General features: G+C 41.5%; 2 protein-coding genes across 5 annotated transcripts; one reads left to right on the forward strand and one right to left on the reverse strand.

Moving 5' to 3' along the window:
• Positions 1 to 26: 26 nt before the first annotated feature.
• LOC137101249 (endophilin-B1-like) lies at positions 27 to 9,845 on the forward strand. Of its 4 annotated transcripts, XM_067479428.1 has the most exons (12): positions 27 to 475; positions 705 to 846; positions 1,701 to 1,829; positions 1,984 to 2,117; positions 2,271 to 2,363; positions 2,525 to 2,608; positions 2,710 to 2,733; positions 2,971 to 3,060; positions 3,383 to 3,483; positions 3,855 to 3,954; positions 8,124 to 8,246; positions 9,706 to 9,845. In XM_067479428.1, the coding sequence occupies exons 1-11, from the start codon at positions 371 to 373 to the stop codon at positions 8,136 to 8,138; spliced, it is 1,017 nt and encodes a 338-aa protein (XP_067335529.1). In that variant the 5' UTR covers positions 27 to 370; the 3' UTR covers positions 8,139 to 8,246; positions 9,706 to 9,845. The 4 variants fall into 4 exon arrangements, with proteins under 4 accessions (XP_067335529.1, XP_067335526.1, XP_067335527.1 ...); XM_067479425.1 differs by having other exon boundaries at positions 3,855 to 8,246; positions 9,706 to 9,731; XM_067479426.1 differs by lacking the exon at positions 9,706 to 9,845 and having other exon boundaries at positions 3,855 to 7,632.
• Positions 9,846 to 12,306: 2,461 nt separating this feature from the next.
• On the reverse strand, positions 12,307 to 17,063 carry slc35g2a (solute carrier family 35 member G2a). Its single transcript, XM_067479429.1, has 2 exons — positions 16,743 to 17,063; positions 12,307 to 13,912 (listed from the first exon to the last, which is right to left on the reverse strand). Exon 2 carries the CDS (start codon positions 13,889 to 13,891, stop codon positions 12,536 to 12,538), a length of 1,356 nt encoding a protein of 451 aa, XP_067335530.1. The 5' UTR covers positions 13,892 to 13,912; positions 16,743 to 17,063; the 3' UTR covers positions 12,307 to 12,535.
• Between the last annotated feature and the right edge of the window lie 2,672 nt (positions 17,064 to 19,735).

The following is a 19,735-nucleotide window of genomic DNA, read 5'->3' on the forward strand; positions in this document are numbered from 1 at the left end:
ACCTATAATGTTACACAACTCAAGTCCACATTTGTGCGCCAAACATTAAACTGTCTCTTAAACGTCAGTGTTTTACCTAAGACAATATTCGCCAAGTGTCTAGGACAGAAAATTACAAATTCTAGATTCAACAGGAAGCGGACATCTTGCCTGTTCCTACTGTATCACCGGTTCGCCGTGTTATCGGCTGTGAACCAGTACTGACGCTAAATACAGTTAACTTGACAGGAGCCAGTCAGCATCGCTGGAGGATCGATTGTCAACAACATACGCACGCAGGTGCTCGCGCTTGTGCCTTCTTTATATATTAGACCATGGTGACGTCACAGGGCTTTATTTTAGTTTGTAATAGCCAGCTGTTAGCCCGTTGATGTTCTGCTGGACCGCGGGGCACAGCACGCGACCTTCGTACGTCGACATGGATTTGACGCGGTTTGCTGTGGATGCTGGTCAATTCATCAACCGGGCTGTTCAGGTAGGCTTGCTGACAAAACTATAACAAAAAAACCCTCTTATTACTCGAGAGTAGAAATTACGTAAATTAGTTACCTACTAGACGCTACTAGTAGTTTTTATCAAACTGACAACGCTTAACGGTTTTAAGACATCGGGTAATAATATTTTTTAACGGTAACTAAGCAAACCTTTTCCAAATAACTACAGTTTTTAACGTTTTCGTATATTTCGGTGAAATTTGGCTTTAGTACACGGGGGAAAGTCTTGGCAGGGCAGACAAAACCGAGTTGGACACGGGTCTGGAGGAGCTTCTTACACGGGCAGACGCCACCAAGACCTGGACGGACAAGATAATCTCCCAGACGGAGGCTTTACTGCAGCCAAACCCCGGTGAGAGAGTCTGGGGGTGTGTTTAAGTCCTGATGAGAATATAAAATGCTTCTTTTGATTTTGACCTAGACGGAGATCAGGGCATACAAGCCCTTCTTCAGGATGACACTTAGAACCTGTGTTAATGACTTTCTAACATTTATGGAGGCTGTAATATATTCTTTATCTTTCTCGATCGATCGAGAACAAGGCAAAAGTCTAGTGGCATTATTATTGCCTACATAAAGCCAATGGATGCTGGCTGGGAATCTTTTCCTCTGGCTCTTGGCATTTAGTTTTATTTTCCCCCTCACAATAACTACATCGGCCTTATGCTTTGACTGTAATTTGCCTGCTCAGAGGAGAAGAAATGGATATTCCTCTGTCTGTTTAAATCCAATTACCTCTGCTAATAAAATAACGAATGGATGTGGTCTCTACTCAAATGTTTCAACTAAGGAAACCGTTCAGCTGCCAGAAATAATAACCTCTTACTATGTCATAAAAAATATATTTGCTGATCATGCTTTGTTTATCTATTGATCGTGTGCTTTTAGTCTGTCTGAGGAATCATTTTATTTATTATCACAGTTCAGCAGTAGCTAACATGCATGGATTCCTTTAAAGGGCCAACTAATGCAAGTAGCTTCCTACTATTTACTTTCATGTTTTATTTAATGGTGGTTCTAGTAGAACAGAGTATCTCGCCAATGCTGGAGTAGAAGTAGCCTGGTATCATTATTGAATTTTCAACTTCGACGATTTTGTTATTTTTTAGACCACTGAATTTTCCTGAACAAATACAAAATATATTTATTATCAGGGTTTTTTTAGAAAATGTACCACGTGAACGTGAATTGACTACTGATCAACAGGAGCACGTTTAGAGGATCGGCTGTATGAGCAGCTGGACTGGAGTATTTCACCTCGGCCACGTGCCCATGAGTTACTGGGGGATCAAATGACCCAAGCCGGGCTGGAGATTGGGTCCAACACACCTTATGGTGAGAGTAAATATTTTTTGTCTGAAAAGGGAAATTTAGACTCACTTTTCTAAACACTGGGTAGTAATTATCCACTAAGCTTTATGTTAGGTTTTGTTTTCATTTACATGGACATGTTTAAACGTGCATAGACTCTAGTGCATTTTGTGTTTAGGAATTGCCCTGCTGAGGTGTGGAGAGGTTCAGAAGCAGCTTGGAAAAGCCGAGGGAAAATTTATCCAAAGCACTAACATCCACTTTCTTACCCCTCTGAGGAGTTTCACTGAAGGAGAATACAGAGCCATAGAGGTAGAACACACAGTACACATATACCAATCACCTGCATGTCATCACTGAGATCGCAGTTGGATCTCACCTTTTCACGTTTTCGTTCAGGCTGAGTCTGGTTATAAAATGTTCAGATTGTTTGTTTACTATTTGTGTGTGTGTGTGTGTTCATAGGATGAACGCAGGATGTTGCTGAATAAGCGTTTGGACTTAGACATAGCTAAGACAAGACTGAAGAAAGCCCATGAGGCCGACCAAGAGGCCAGAGTGAGTTACAATGATGTCTTGACCTTGGCCTATACTTAGACTCTTAGGCTTTAATTACATATATATTTTCTTCAGTAGATATCATTTATCAAATCAGCGGTATATCCAAAAAGACACTATGGTGTGTAGTACATGCAGTTTGTCTTATCTCACGTTGTAAGGACCTGGATGCAAACCCTGTGCGAGATGACTACGTGTCTCATGCCTCGTACATGTTCAGCTTCCTCCGTGTTAAATGGTTAAAGGTCAGTGACGCTAAAGGGAAATGAGCATTAATAGAAACTGCTGAACTTGTGTGGTCAATTAATAAATCATTTGTCAAACTTTGTTTCTTTCCTCCCAACAGATATGGGCTCAGGAAATCTCTCAGGTGAGCAACATTTCGTTATTGTATCCAATTAAAATATTACTTATAAAACTATTTCAAAATGAGCATTGTCCTGTTCACAGCAGTTTTGCTTTCTTTATATTGTTTAATGAATGAGATGTAGAAGACTTAAGGGCTAATGGTAAAGTGTTAGAAGTAAAGCTTGTAATATGTGGATGTAATTGGAAAAAACATTGAAGGTGATTCTATGTTTGCGTGTGTGTCTGTGTGTGTGTGTAGGCAGAGATGGAGCTGAGGATCTGTCAGACTCTGTTTGATCGACAATCAGAAAATACAAGACTTGTTCTGGAAGGAATCCGCAGCACTCATGTATGTACAAACAGACAGATACAGCACATACGCTAACACACTTTTAAATATGGAAAATAAGATTCTGACATACCGCATATCTCAGCTTTGGTAAATCTGTGTGTTATTATTGTAGTGGTAGGTGTTTTGTAACAATTAAACTACAGTATATATACTCACATACACATATATCGAAATACCTCATTTGCGGTGATTTTTGTTTTGGAAAATGGAAGACTGCAATCAGTAAAAATAAAATCACATGGTTAATGGATCAGTGGCTTAAACCAAATTCTTGTTTGATTTGTCTTGAAATGCCTATTTGGTCTTTGGTCTTTGTCAGATCAACCACATGCGGAGCCTCACCGATTTAGTGGAGGCTCAGGCCTGTTACTTCGACCAGTGCTACCAACATACGCAGGAACTTCAAAAACAGCTTGCAAGGTTTGCACAGTGTGATATACAATCACATAAAGACCAAAATATTGCATGGGAATCTTTCTCTTTGCTTTTTCTGTAATTTTACTGTCCCAATTGAATTGAGAATGAACAATTTGCAGATGTCCATTGAAACCCATGCTCCCCTTATGGAAATGTTAATAAGTTATAATTAATAGGTGGATTACTATCTAACCCCTTGGATTAGTTGACAAATGCATTTAAGTGCATAAAGAGTTGATATTTTGAACCAATCAGAAAATGTACTCTGAATGAGCTTTAAGACGGCAGGCTTTACTCACGAAGGCATGGCAGGTATGTTTTCTCATTAAAGAAGGGTGATTTTGAATATAATTTATATTTGTTTTATTTTGCAGCATTCCTGCAGTGCTCTGCTCCAACAACTGGCAGTCCGCAATCCACAATACAATTAATCAGCCACCAACAAGCAACAATGTAGCCACTGAGCCCGTCGCGGTAAATCAGTCCACTCCGAATCCTATTGTCGTCCACCATCTTCCAGACTTTGACCAAGACACATGGACTACAAATCCTCCTATTGGAAATGAAAATACAACAAGATGTTCCTTAACAACTACCCAACCACCTAATCAAACAAATAACAATAATAACAACAACGTCTCCACTGGTAGCCAGGCAGCCAGGTTCCATAGGGCAATTAAGAGGCAGTCTTCCTTCAACCAACCTTTCGATTTTGTGTGCACATCAGATTCAGACAGGCATTTAACAGATCAGCTCTCAGCACCCAATGGGATGGTTGCTACATGTGTGACAACTAACAGAACGACTGCTGATCCTCAATCGTCACAAACAGTGAATGCAGTAGCTAGTGTCGCCATAACAACCAGTGACATGGCTGTTGAGCCTCAAACAAGCAATGAGACAGGTAGCACTCACCTAACTGCTAATGAAGAAGATTTCCAGGTATCGGCGTCAGGAAATCAGGACTAGTATCTGATGGGTGTTTCGACACCAGGCCAAACCATGTTAACTGGAGCTTCAGCTTCCGCTTTAGTTTTAGATTTAGAACATTTAAAATTGACATAGTAGATGGGGAAAATACAGATTATATTAGAGGTACAGATACATACAGTAAACCTTTATCCATTGGCAAGATGAGCTAAAGTTATTGTAAAAGTGCTTTATAAACTGTCACAAACAACTTTAACCTTTAGCCATATTGAGTTTTATTTATTTTATGTCAAAGTAATGACTATTGAGTATCAGTCCTTTCTTGTGGCAGTAATTTTTTTTCTCAACTTGCAGCCTGACTGAATGCTATACTGCTGTGTGTTTGTGTGTGTGTGTGTGTGAGAGAGGAGTGTGTTTGTGTGTGTGTGTGTGTGTGTGTGTGTGTGTGAGAGAGGAGTGTGTTTGTGTGTGTGTCTGTGTGTGTGTGTGTGTGTGAGAGAGGAGTGTGTTTGTGTGTGTGTCTGTGTGTATGTGTGTGCGTGTGTTCCCAAGCTGAGTGAACCATCTTATTTCATTCCTGTGACACCTCAAAAACAAATGTCAGTGTGTGTTTATATATGTAGCTCTTTGCAAGTTGACATCATTTTCCATATGAAACGTCATTTGTGTGTGTGTGTGTAACCAAGAGAGGTGACGAAACACCAAAATCAACAGGACCTTTATGTTGGACCTCTATACACACTCTGTCTGTTTTCCCCCCTACACACTTTGACCCCCTTGAAGGCTCAATGATGTAAAATGGGTAAAAGTTTCCAAGTCCAGATGTTGTTAATTTTCTTTCTGAGGGTAACCCTGCTCTACAGAGGTGTCGGCCCACTTAGGGGAGTCCAAATGTAAGCACACATTCATGTAGCGTTGCTCTTACTGGTGTAATCTTCCACTAGGTCAGTACTCTGTGCATTTGTGCCGATATATAAAGATGTGTGTCTGTGCTGGTAGTTGCAAGATTCTCAGCTGCCATGTACATGTTGAACATTGAGCTGATGTCAGTGTAAGATTGAAATTTTCCTGTGAAATTGTGGATATAAGTGATGTCATGTCAGTTCAAATAGAGTGGATTCTATCTGTTTTCCAGTTAAAAACTCAGGTGGGTGGGTGCAGTGAGGCCTCGTCTCTCTGACTAAAACCAGTTACTGTGACACGTCAGGCTTTGTAAACATTTATTAACATAGAATGAGTTATGAGGTTTGGTTGCATATGACAATGTCTCAACTAAGGCCAAAGTCAACTGGAACTGACTGAAAGAAGTCAGTGGTTTGATCCTCGGTGCCGGCTATGTCTAAACAATGAACCCCCAACAGCCCTTTCCCATCCCCAGCTGTGTCCAAGCCCGGTGGAAATTGGGGAGGGTTGCATCAGCAGGGGAATCCGGCGTAAAAACTGCCAAATCAACACGCGGAAAATGATCCGCTGTGGCGACCCTGAACTCACGGGATAAGTTGAAAGGACAAAAAAAAGCAGATGCAGTCACAAAGACATGGTAAAGTAAACATGGGTATGAAGTTATTGTAAAAGTCCTTTTTTTCCTAAATGTGGTATAATGCCACACGTTCAAGCTTTAGCTGAATTAAATTTCATTAAACATGTCAATGTAATGCAAGTTGGAGTCTGACTGACCAGTGCTTAAAAATGTGTGTGGGTTTCCATAGTTACAACGTGCACAGCTGCAATGTTTTAAACTGCGCATACATGCAGTCATGATTTAGGCATAGAGCTGTTGTGCAGCTGAGGTTAGCACACCCTGTCAACAAAGACCAAAGCCGCGTCAACAGGGACTGACTGCGTAAACATTTAGATTTAGAATAATGGACATTGTCGATCCGAGGATACAGATTGTATTACAAATGTACGGATAGGTACTAGGACATGGTGCGGGCGGGAAACTTTGGTTTATCGGCTAGATGATGTGAAGTTATTGTAAAAGTGCCTATGTTTCGATTTAGTGCCACAACAGAGTTAACTTTTAGAGATGGTGGAATTTATGAGGGTTGGTTGTGTGTGTTTGACATTTAATACAACCTCTTTTAAAAAATCCACATATGGTAATATACAACTCTTTAAACTCTGATGAAAGTGTGTATTTGTCTAGTGTTTCTTTACCTCTGTCCATTGGGAGGTTACAACATAGAAATGTACGAGATTGATCTTGAGCATGTTGTGTGATATTGAGCTGAGTGCAGTCAGGAAACCTATGGTTCAATAAGACCATAAACACTTTTGTCCACTGCTACATCTGCATTACATGTTTTGAAGAAGCTCCTGAGGGTTCAGTCAGCAACAGATTAACTACTGTTTTGTTCCTGCAGTTTTGATGAGTCAGCCAAACAAGATCAGATTTGTCACAATCTGTCCCTTGCTGCTCATGTTGCTTTTCCATCACACTTGCACCTGAAATCCCAGTTACCTTTCCAGCTTATCGTTTATTGTTTGCAGCCCTCTCAGCGTTTGACAGCAGGTCTCTTTGGTCTCCACGCGATGCTTCTGAGTAATACCCGAAAGTAAGGGGAAGCTGAAAATTATGTTTTGCAGGTCTGGTTAAGATGAATGAGTTATGAAAGCTGATAAAGGGAACTGGGATGTTTGTCACATTCATTTTCCTCTACCTGAGCAGCACAGACATAATATTTTTATGGATAGACACAGGAGCTGGCTTCATTCAATTGTTTAAAGTAACATAATAAAAAAGTTGCAGAAAAAAACTAAAAGCAAAGACATATTCTATAGCTGACACTACAGCATTTTAGGAACATTGACAAGTTATAATAACTGTTACATTAGTTCTATATTCATTAATGCAAGCTATCATCTGTATGTAAAAACAAAATGGAGAGCGTCAGATAACCCTAAACTACTGTAACATTTGCTTCAGCAGTAAAGCCCCAACCTATAACATATTCATCAAGTAAGACACTGCTTGTAACATCATTAAACATTATTATATGTCTGCCATATTATTACAATGGTTCCACAGTTCCACTGTAAATTACCCTTGAATTGTATCTTCATGGTTTCCCCCCCTATATTGGGCACAAAACCCCTCGTAAAACAGCAAAGTCCTGCTGGGCTCTGCTGACAACACCCATTGTCCCACTTGTTTCTCTGTACCGCCCGTGTTTTCAGGGACAAGCCAGACAACACAGCTTTGTCTCCGTTCTGAATAAAGTGAGTGCTAAAACATGACCAACTCTTTCCTAAAATCCAGCTTTTATTATCCCTATCTTTGTCTATGTTTTTTATCTGCCCTTCATCCCTCATCACTTCTCGCTTTATGTGACAGCTAAACTGTAGGTGTGGTGTGTAGGTGGCGGCAGCTCCTGTGTCATGGAGTCAGACACTGGCCTAAATAGAAAGATGACCTATAGAGAATAAAAAAAAAGGTTTACAGGCCTCAGATGTGCACCACTGAGGGGAAGTTGAGAAGTTTCTGACATGCATAGTCTCTATATGACCCCAATATAGAACGAGGACAGGGAAATGTTTCTTGTTCCTACATTGAGGAAATGAAAAACCCAAATTTCCGGTCTCTCTGCACCTTTCTCTGACTCATAGTTGTTTTGCATTATCTTTCTCTTTTTATTGTGCTGATGCAGCCAAAGATAATTTTCCACAATGTGGATGTTCCTAACGTAACACCAACAACTCTTCCTCTGCAGGTTCTCTTTTCCTGAGATAAATGTGCCAAGCTCCCATCCAAGTCAGTCCCTGTGCTACAATTACAGCATGGCAGAAAGGAACAATCCAACGTACATTCTGGCAGACATGCTGACGTCCGCAAGGTGAGATCAGTCTGGGGGTCTTCAGAGAGTAGAAAGGTCAGGGCTTTTCCTCTGACCTTGACACGTCCTCCTGCTGCTGCTTAACCCTGACACCTGTTCTTAAAAGCTTTATATGAATAGCACCATTTGACCTCTAATAACTCCCAACCAGGCAACTAAATTCAATCGGAGCCAGAAAGCAACTTTAACAGTGTTGCTTGTAGTAACTACATTTAATTTCAAGTGCTAAAAAAAAATCTTTAGTCATTGCAAGCTTCAAATATAATGTACAGCCTGCAAAGCTGCAACTTTTTATGGTGTTAAAACACAGAGCAGGGAGTGACGGGGAGTTGTTGTTTTTTTTTTTACTGCTTTTACTGGCGTGCTTGTTTTCACACAAGTAGCCTGCACACACAGAAGTCATTTTTACACATTTTTATTCAGTTTCACATTTAATTCCATTATTATTTTTACACAATTGCTCTATGTGTGTAGTGTGGAGGAGGTGGCAGCTGCATTTAACTGTGCAAATGTACAATAAAAACAAAGCTGAATGTTGGCCTCATTTTAAAGTTTAAATGATTCTTGATACAATGAGATAAAAGTTTAACAAGTCAACCTTGAATGTACACATTTTTTTTGGGTCTTTTTTACTTAAACATACATGGGTTTTAAAAAAGCTTGTGTTGTTCTTGGTGGGGTTTACCCTCCTGTTTTTCCCAGTAATGTCCCAATTTCCCACACGGTTTGGCTCCTGACATATTCCCCTCCTTCTTCCCTCCTGCTAAGTTTATAAATCAGCACTCACAACAGTTAGTTCAGTTTAGAGCCATACAAAACTGAGTGACAAACACTTCCGATAAAACATAGTAATTTTTTTTAATTCCAAGAAAACTTGCATATTTGGAGCTTCATCATGCGTGTGTTCAGGATCTGGCATGTGCTGTACTTGCTTAGCTTTATGGTTGCGTCCATGTGTATGAATGAGGCTGAGTATGAAAACTATGACAATGAGATCTCACAGGAGCAGCAGGAGGGTGAGTTTGGTTTATTCTTCTTTCTGTTTTGTTCCAGCTTATTTGAACAGATGGCTAACTGTGAAAAGAAATGCCCTCGCTTAGTGTGACTGATATCATCAAGTTAAATATTGTTTTTTTTATATTAATTAAAAATCCATTCACATATTCCCTGGAACACGTAATGCTTTATTGTTTTTGGATGGTACAGGTTTCCTGTAAGACTCTAATCATGGTCCTTTTCTTTTCAGGATATAGAGTAACTTCACACTACATGCAGTAAAAATACACATCACATACTAATACACAGCAGTGCATGTAAAATACTGCTACTAATACCTAAATGACCCTCACTTTTGGTCATAGCTAGTAGGTTAAATCGCAGCGATCTCTTAATTCCATTATAAAAAATTGTTATGCTTCATAGATTTTGGCTGAGGATTCTCTGTGGTTGTTGTCTACAGGGGAGTCTCCAACACCATGCCAGCCTGCAGATCTCTCGCGCTGGGACAAGCTTTTCATTGCTTTGGAGGACTCCCAAATGAGGCAGAACATGCTGCTGGAGTCACTGGAGCAGTGCTGTGGAGGAATGGTCCACCTCAGGACCCAGCTGGAAAAGCTGTCAGGAGGGACATGCCAGCAGTGTGCACTCAGCATGGAGTCAGCGTGCAAGGCACAAGTGGAGCGGGCAGGTCACATGTTGCAAAAGGGTTTGTTGGAGCTGAAGGACGAGGAAGCAGAGAGAGAGACACGGCTAAACGCTACATTGCAGATGCTCCTGCGCAGTGAGCGCAAGGTATATGACCGGCTGAAGCGCCTGGAGGACAGTAGAGCGGTGCCTTCAGGAGCAGCAGACAGCAGGACGGGACAACAGCCGACACCAAGACCTGAGGGTTTAGGAGCAACATTTACTTTAGGGATGCAGCCATTGTCCACTGGCTTCAGGGGGCAGGAAGTGACTTCACCACCGTCCATGGCCACAGTGGAAAGGGCCCTGGTTGCCATAGCAACAGAACTGGAGAGGGTTCGTCAGCATTTGAGCAGAGTAATCGAACAGACAGGGACGGTGACGAATGACAGAGGGGACACATGACTCACCCAAAGTAAAAGAGAATTACAACACTGGCTGGGAACAGTAAGGATTTTGAGTTTGGACATAACACTACTTGTTTTTGATGTTGTTTAAAGGGCTTGTTTGTGTCTAGTGACAGTGGATTTAAATGTACTATAAATGTTGTGTTTCCTGAATAAAACTTATTAAACAACCAAATCAAACTCATGGAAAAGTTTCCTCCCTCCTCCTCTGTGTACGTGCAGTGCAAGTGTTTCATCCTTTTCCGCCCAAGCCAGACTTTACACCTAAATGTTTGTGTGGTTGCTGAAATGTTTGCACATACCAAAAGCTGCAGGAAAGTGTGTCAGTGATTTAGACTGCGTGACTCTCAATAGTCGCTTCAAGAGTCTGTATGCATCAACTTATGGTGCTCTGGGTGTTTATAATATGTGAAACCCTGCCAGAGTTATTACACCACCACCCTTCGCTCCTGCAGCCACACACAAAGAAACAGTCATTGTAAACCACAAAGACTGGCTGCTGATCCCTGGATGTGTTTTCCATACATTTTACAGTTTCTGTGGGATGGTGCAAAATGATCAAAATGGTTTATTCCTCTTTTAAAGTAATCACACTAGTGTTCAGTGGAGTTATCTCAGAGCCATAAAGGAATTTGTGCAAATGGAAGAACAGAAGGAGGCAAACAGAGAAAAAGCATAGACACTTATAAAGACAAAGAGAGAAAAGAAGAGGAAGACAAGTCAAAAACTGTGGTTGAAGAAACTCTTAGATTCTTCAACTATTCCTTAGTGTAAAACTATTAATTACAAGTGTTATTAACAACATTGTCCTGACATAAAAAAAATGCACAATATTCAGTAAACTATTATTAAATATGATTTTTAATATCTGGTTAAAGAGGGAATTGTAATATTAAATACTACTATTTTACATCAAAGTGGTCACAGGTTTTGTTTGCAAAATCTGCTGAGCAATTAAAATAACAATCAAATAAATGTAGCGGAGTAAAAGTGACAAGCAGAATGAAACTGAAGCAGTAAAGTAAAAAGTTTTTGGGATTTTTACTTCAGTTCCACCCCAGGCAACATATGGCAACAAAGACCATCTGAACCATATGTGAGTTTAATTAGGCCAAGACACTGAGATCACATGAACATTTTCATTAATAAAATCTCAACCATGAATTGTTCCCATGCCTGTGTGTATGTGCATTCTCCTTTGATTATAAATCTGAAGCTGTGTGGAGTTGGAACTGTTTCTTTTTTTTTTCTTAAATAAAAAAGAATATTAACTAATGAGAAAGAAGAAGAAGAAATATAGTTAAAATATAATCATAACAGTAATATAATGATAATAGGAAAATACTTTATGGGTTTGTGAGCCTTGGCTTTAGAAATGATTATCATCATCAATTTTCTCGACACCATGCAGCATCTAGAAACTCTTTCATCAACCAATTATACTTTACCTCTTTGCCTTTTTTGGACCATCCTTATTCCTCCAACGCCTCGAGGCTGTGAGTAAAATATATTTAAGATCGGGCAGGGATGGTGATTTCCTATTGATTGTTTGTGTTGACTTTATCATTTAAAATACGTTTACTCCTTTGCTGTTAGTAATAAAGTACTGTTCATAATCTGCACATCAAGTAAAGTTCTTCTTGTTTGAATTATTAAGGTTTCTTTGAAGTGGTTCTATTCTCTGCTCACGGACGTAAAGAAATGTGTGTGTCATCCTAAATAGAAACCTGTTCTGTTTAACCTCAGGCAGGCTGCTATAGACCATTTTACTGTAAGGTCTGACCTAGACTCAGTGCCAGCGGGACACTCCTGATTGTGTGTCTCACTCTTTTCGCTGCCTCCAATCTCCTGCTTTTTGCTCTCAGTTTCATCAGCAGCCAAATAGATGGAATCAATCCTTAGCCAGCTGTCAGCTCGCTGGTGTAAGTTGCATTGCACTATATACAGACTCTCACAAACACACCGTGCCATCGGCTTCTCGAAAGCATTGTGTTGATCAGAGGGATTTTAATGTCACATCACATAGTCACCATAACAGACAACACAATATTGGCACTTTCCCAAAAACAAATAGGACAATACAAAATAGATGAAGGCCAATAAACATTCATCAGTCTCTTATGTACAGTGGAACCAATCTCATGAAGGAGTGAGTGAGGGCAAGAGAAGGAAGAGGTGTAACAAGGAGAGAAAAGATGTCTATTTTATTGGTGAGTCCAGAATCTCCTCATACTCCTCCCTCTGGCAACGCCCACCTCCTCGAGAGGGGAGCAGCTTCATCGCCGCCAGCCAACTCACGCTCAGTATGACCATCACATTTCCAACGACCTCGGGGGCGGTGGGAGTGAACAGTAATACGGCCAGATGCAGCAGCATGGCAACAGGTATCTCCAAGCTCTGAGAGGCGGAGACCAGAGCTGGATGGAGTCGGGTGAGGGCGTGTGTCATACCCAGGAAGGCTGTTACTGAGCAGGCCACCAGGCCCAGAACCAGACCCCAAGCTGGGGCACTCATAGGCCATGACCAGCCCTCCTGGAGCAAAACCAGGGAGGCCGGGGCGAGCAGGCAGCCCGTCCAGCTCACTGTGAACAAAGCCGTGGCGACTCCCACCCTCTCCTTCATGGAACGGTATCCAACCAGCGCCAGAGCCATCCAAAGTCCTGCAAGTGCTGCAAGAGACCAACCAAATGCACCCTTCCAGAACACAACTGGGTCAGCTGGTGAATCAGAGTTGCTCTCATCTGCTTTGGGAAGTAACACAAGCCCCAAACCAAACAGCCCTGCAGCTATGGTGATCCCATCAGCCAATCCCAGCCTCTCCTCCAGGAGCAGAAAGGCCAGGGTTGCTGACAGAGCTGTGGTTGCCAGGCGCCAGGTCGTTGTGGCGTTTCCAGGAGTGATGAAGGTTAAGGATGAGTAGGTGCAGCAGAAGGAAAGTGAGTAGGCGATGCCGCAACACAGCAGGCGTAAACGATAGCCCTTTGGTCCAAAAGGGTTCTCCCCCCTGTACAGTGGTACAGCCACAGAGAGGAGCTGGACCATGGATCGAGCCAGCAGTAGAAATAGGGGCCCAAGGCTGAAGCGTTCAGAAGCCAGGCGGGTCAGAACGATCAAACATCCGTGAGCCAGCGCCGCAACAAGCAGCCCCACCCAGGTGAGGCGAGACGCAGACACAGATGCCTCCCCAAAACTCGCCAGCTGCTCCCCCACCCCTTTCCCGGCCCCCTTTGCTGCTTTGGCTCCCCCCTCGCACCCATCTCCCCCCCTGGCAGCCTGAGGTTTGTTGTCCTTGTCTCTGTCTCTGGAGCCAAGCAGAGCCAGAGGCCACCTCTTGCTCTCAGTCAGCTGCTTCCTGTCTGACGTCTCCTCCAGGAAGGAACCAAAGTCCTCAAAAGAGGGAGCATCATCATAGCCGTCATCCCCAGGTTGAGGGAAGTGTGTGTGCACTCCAGACGGAGGGGAGTAGGGGGTGTGTGTAGCATATTTGGCTGTAACAGTATGAGGGTGGATCTTCACTCGCTTCTTGGAGCTGCCCAGGAGGTGAGTGGACTCCATTTTAAACTTCAGTCAAAACACCTGTCAGAAAAAGAAAAGGCATTTTAGAGGCACATAAAATATGTATTTTACACACACACATGCTGGCAAATCTTCTCTCCTCCTCAAGCTGTGTCTCTCTTGGATGCTGCTTGATATCTCATATATCTTTCATATCCAGGATAATAATGGCAGTGACTCACATCTTCCCATGTGCCCTGAGTCTTTGGCAGCAAATTTGCCAAAGCCCTGCCCTTCTCTCCAATCATCAGTTTAATTGTTTTGTGTGTGTGTGTGAAGAGTTCACATTAAGCCCAAATTAGCAGTATCATAAATAACCATAATGGTATATTAGCAGAGCTTTTAGCACCTCTTAGTCTTCTTGGATAACACAACCTTCGCAAGGCGTGGGCAATGACGCTTCGTAAGCAAGTGCTTCCTGTCTCATTTTTTATTTATCTCTCTGTCTCTTTCCCTTCTGCTCCGTCACTCTATGCATAGAGAACATGAGCTGTATCTGTTTTTATACAAAAAACATGCATATGAATCGTGTGTCTCATCTAATCGACCATCTCTGTAACTTCACTCCTCGAGGTTCTGGTCCCCAGATGATGAACCTATAACAGGCGTAGTAATAGCTCTCTACAGCAGAACAATATGGCCATACAGGTGCTACACAGCACACTGCTGCATTTTAGGTTGTTAAACACTCACTAGTCCGGTTTCTTGTTTCTCTGGGAATAAGGGATATTTTGCAATGACATAATGTTTATCTAAGCAAACCAGATGGGGCAAACTGCTCAGTTATTTCCCTGAAGGTAAGAAGTGTTACTCAACAGTAATTTGATCAACTAACAATGGGTTGTTCAATACTTGCATTCTTAAAACTGTTGTTTAAAAAACAAGAAAAAACTGCTTTTTGTTTAGATAACTTATGGGGAAGATTTTCTTGGGGTTTCTGACTTAATTGGTTGACTGTAATTATTATTAGTCTCAGCTCACACAGTCTCTATGTGTGAGCACTTCTTACACACAGGTTGCAGACACATTAGCAGTTCAAGCGTTCCTGCATGGGTCACAAGTCTGACAATTGTTTTGATTAGTGAAACATTAGGAAAATTGTTTCATTTTGGAAACTTTAACTTGGATGCTGCAAATTTGTTGCAACCAGCCCCTGAGAAATGTAAAACCACAAAGTGTGTAATTAAGTAAAAACACCAGGGAAACACAGGACTGGGGGGCATGGATAGAAGTGTTTAATCACAAAATGAATATGCACAACACACAATGGTGTGATCATTTTAAGGATAATCAACTAAAAACAGACTATGGCTATGTTATCTAGATGATAATTTGTGTTTTAGGGTTGTTTCAGTAAAATTCACAACTGGAAAATAGAGGTACTGATGCAGCTCTCATAAAAATCCAATTCTGTCATGCAAATGCATCATCTAACGAGTACGGTAAATCTTTAGTTGTCCAATCCCAGTTCAAACGATGTTTTAGCATCTCTTGAAAATTATACATAACAAATGTGCATCAGGTTGTAAAAGCATAATTTTAGTTTTGCCATTATATCTTAATGAAGCGCCAACATCTGAAGGAATTATTACGTGCACCCGGCCGAGCAGAATGCAGCTGATTCTCACATCCTCTGTGGTGCAGTCATTTTCATTTGGTAGGTCATGAATTTGTGGCTATGTGGAGTGAGCCTCAATTGTCCTGTTACAATTTACAACAAGTGCCGTTTAACATGTGCTTTCTACCTTGTCATAAACTATTTCAAATAAAACCAGTTGTAAACACATTGTTGTTAATATTCTCAAATATTCCCTGTTATAAAATGATGTTCAAGTTTTTAAAAAATAGCCACAGACATGAGTTTGGACTGATGACATTTGAGAAGGTCGAGTCATATACTGCTGCTCTGTGAACTCACAAAGAGCATAAATAGATCTGGATGTTCCTGTCTGACTCCTGTCTGTACAATTTACCGCTGTGGATGATGCAGCTTGCCTCTGCAATGCTGCTGCTGCTGCCGCTGCTGCTGCTGCTGCTCTCAAAAGCTCGTTTCACACCTTATACAACCTACTATGAGGCAACACCAGCCCTGCAAAATGTGAGGGAAAGAAAACTGCCTATTCTAAAAAAAAATAAATAAATTAAAAAAAAAAAATCTGAAAGAATAAACATCGTGCTTTGGCATCTTCTACCATATTCTATATTCTATTTTCATAAATATACTCCAAAGCCTTGCGTGATTATTAACAATGATATTCCTTCACAGCTACTAGACTGCAATAGCCTAAAATAATTTACATGTAAAAACACCGAAATATCCACTAAGTCTCGTTGCAAGTTAATATGTAAATGCATGTGTATTTCATTTAGGTTTTGTTGTTCATACCCTGTGTAAAGGGATTTATTATTCTCAAGGTTATCCAGGTTCCTCGGTGACGCCAGAGGGCTGAGAACACACGCGCGCGTTGCCGGTGCTGTCGCATCTAGATTCAATTATATAGTCGTTTTACATCACAGCAGACATCATCATCCTCCTGCCTGCGTAAACAGACCTGCCCGGATGACGGTTCCGAACAGACTTGGAGATTTTGGGCTCGTCTATCACATCAAAAGCCGTGTATGTATTATGCCTAAAGCCTAAAGTGACAGGGCGACCCGTGACCGATGACAGATTCTTGAATGGACCGAAGCGAGTTCTCGCTCACACGCTCCGTGCGCGGCAGCTGAGGTGCTTCGCAATTAAGGGCATGTTGTGATTAGGTGTTTTCTGCACACTATCGCCCAATCAGTGAAGCACCAGGTGGCTTTTGTCTTAATTAAGTCTTTATCTACAATCAAAAAACATGCTCACCTGCTTTACTGCGCGCCAGCGGATCTCACCGGGTTGAACTTCACTCTCGGCCAGCCTCAGTAATTCACCGAGCATCTCCAGCGCTCCATCACCTCTTCTTGGCCATTTGTTCTACTGCTTCTAACAGCCTCTACTCCTCTTTCTCATGCGGCAGTCAGAATCCTCCCTCAAGGGCACAGCGGCGCGCCTCAGCCCGGCCAGACCCAGCACCGTGCTGCCGTCACCTCACTTCACTCTGCGGGAGAGAAATGTGTGTTTTATAGCGACCTGCTGCCAGTCCATCACTACCTGATGCGAGTGCCCCTCCTCAGAGACACAGAGAGAGAGAGAGAGGGGGGGGGGGGGGGGGGGGGGGTATCATGACGTCTGAGCATGCGTGACATTCACTGAATATACACTGTGTCCCCTGATCATTATCTCATCTGTGTGAGAGATACATAGGCAGAGACAGAAAATGGATGAGAGACATTGCAGACACTGCAGTGTCTGTCAGTATGCTGGATAACAAATGCACATCATTAACTTTCCACTGGTTCTGATTTTCCATCTCTTTCCATCTTCACATGAACCTCTGTGTATCATAAATCCCTCGTGGCCATTAAATGTTTTAGTTTCACTATGTATATTTATGATAATTGGATTATTTGCAGATTAGGCTGGAAATATACACCTCTAAGTTACAATGTTACTGTCTTTACGCCGTGTCACATGTTATTAGTTTAGTACTGCTCTTGTGGGACATGTTCCCTTTTTATGTTAACCATCAACATTTTTACTTGAGGGGGACAGGATGCAAACAATATAAACAGATTTAGAAAGACAAATAGAAAACAAATGTTAAAAAAAAAAACCCAGCTTAAATTGAATCACCAGAGTTCAGTGATAGGAAACGTTAGTGTTAAATGGTCTCGTTCACACTCCCTCAGTGATTGATTCAATCCAAACCCATGATTAGCTCACAACTAAGTGCTTTGTGACAACAGTTAAGATTCTGTTATTCTATTCTTAATCAAACACCTCAATGCCACTGAGCACAAAGCCAGGCCCATAAAGACATTCTCAAATGTTAGTGTGAACAGACTTGACTGGCACGCACATGCCCTGACTTGACTTTTTGTTTTCCATTGCAGCGGCAGTCGAATAATTTTCACTGTGGGTTTTTTACTTAGAGTGTTTGAAAGGCTAAACTGTGAATACGAGTGCATTTTATTATAACAAAAAAAAAAAAAGTAGATTAATATTAACTTTATTTGAACTTTTCCTTTAAAATTCAGCATGTTCCCACCGTGGAAATATGCGGCGTATGTGGGATTTTTTTTTTTTTTAAACCCTTGGGCCAACAGTCACACTGTTACAGTACGTGCAGAGCATGGTTTGACCTTCTCTTGCTTTAAAAAAAAGGTCATCTCCCTTCATCTTGAAGGGAGCACTTATTGCTCCAAAACTTCTATATATGATTCAACATCAATGGGGTCTTCCCATTTTGTGCATCCAGAGCATTACAGTTGTTGGCTCTCTGTGGCATGATAACGAGTCAGATGGTTCCTTTCCCAAAATTTCAAATTGTGACCTGTCAGACCATGGGTTTTGAACTCGTCCTCAGTCCATCTTAAATCATGGCAGTGGCGTAGTTCCAGATCTCATTGATATATGGCTTTTCATGGCATGGTAGAGGTTTCAGCTTCATTTGTGGATGCAGCGATACACTATGTTAGCCATGTTAACTGACAGTGGTTTTCACAGGTTTTCCTGTGCTTATGCTGTGATTGAGAGCTCAAAGATCGCAGGCATACTGCTTTTGGAACTGGTTCTCTGCGTACAAAGCTTTCTCTGGATTTTGAGTGTTTTAAAGAAATTCTGCGCCATAGATGTTGAAATCCCTAAGTTCTTTAAAATGGTTTACCAAATCAAAGCTTTGAACAAGCCCTCACCCTGTCCTTCTCAGCATCTCTAGGATCAGATGAGAGATGTTTGAGATGTTTGGGGTTTTTTTTTGCATTTCCCAACTTTTCCAGTCTTTTGTTGCCCGTGTCCCATCATTTTTGGAACATTTTGCTGACATCAAATTCAAAATGAGTCATAAAATGTCAAACAACAATCAAATTGATCCGTTTCAGCACTTGATTCGCTCACTGCATTCTCTTTATTCCCACTGCAATCAGAATCCCACGTTTTAATTTACAATGTAAATGTAATGGTTTTATAAGTGGTTAAATAAAGAGAAGGCAGCTTCTCCCCGTGTTTGACTCACAAACTCTGCACAGCCTCACACACTTTCATCTTACTGCAACCGGATAGTAATTGCTTTGACATTTTGCTGCCATAACACTTGTGAGCTCTGCTCAATTTCAATTTGCATTAACCTTTGCCAAATGCAAGCTGGGTGCACTGCTGTGGGGTTGGACCATTGTACTGTGTAATAAGAGGCCTCCGGCTGCTTTTACACTACTCTATGTTGCACTAACTCCTCCACTGGCACTCTGGGGGAGGCACAGCAGTTAATATCAAGATCAAATACAGCGTGTGCCCACGAGCATATGATGAGACACAACAGACTTCTCTCTATTTTGACTAATTGGCCCAGATTTTTAGATTTTATAAATAACAGGTCACAAATGTCAACACTCAATGGAATAAAGGTCATCACAGTGTCTGTGCCGCCGATTTCACTAATTAGCAATTTAGTCTGTGAACCACAGAGTAAATAATTGGCGAGAATGGAAACTTGGAAAAATAACATCCAGTTTGCATAATATTAACCTACTTAACTTGCAGTTTTGGCTTGTTGTTGCATTCGCCATTTGCCTGTTGTTTTTAAAGTTGTCTCCTTCAGGGTGACGCAGCATCCAGATTCCCTAAAATAAACGAGGGAGCCAATGCACGATCACATTCATCGTTTTATTTAGTGCTTATAAATTAGAATAGATTTTTCACACCAGGAGATTCCATTTCTTGGTTTTTAGTGGTTTTATGACACAAACCTGATGAAAGCA

Source organism: Channa argus, chromosome 16, assembly GCF_033026475.1.
Source record: "Channa argus isolate prfri chromosome 16, Channa argus male v1.0, whole genome shotgun sequence".
NCBI lineage: Eukaryota > Metazoa > Chordata > Actinopteri > Anabantiformes > Channidae > Channa > Channa argus.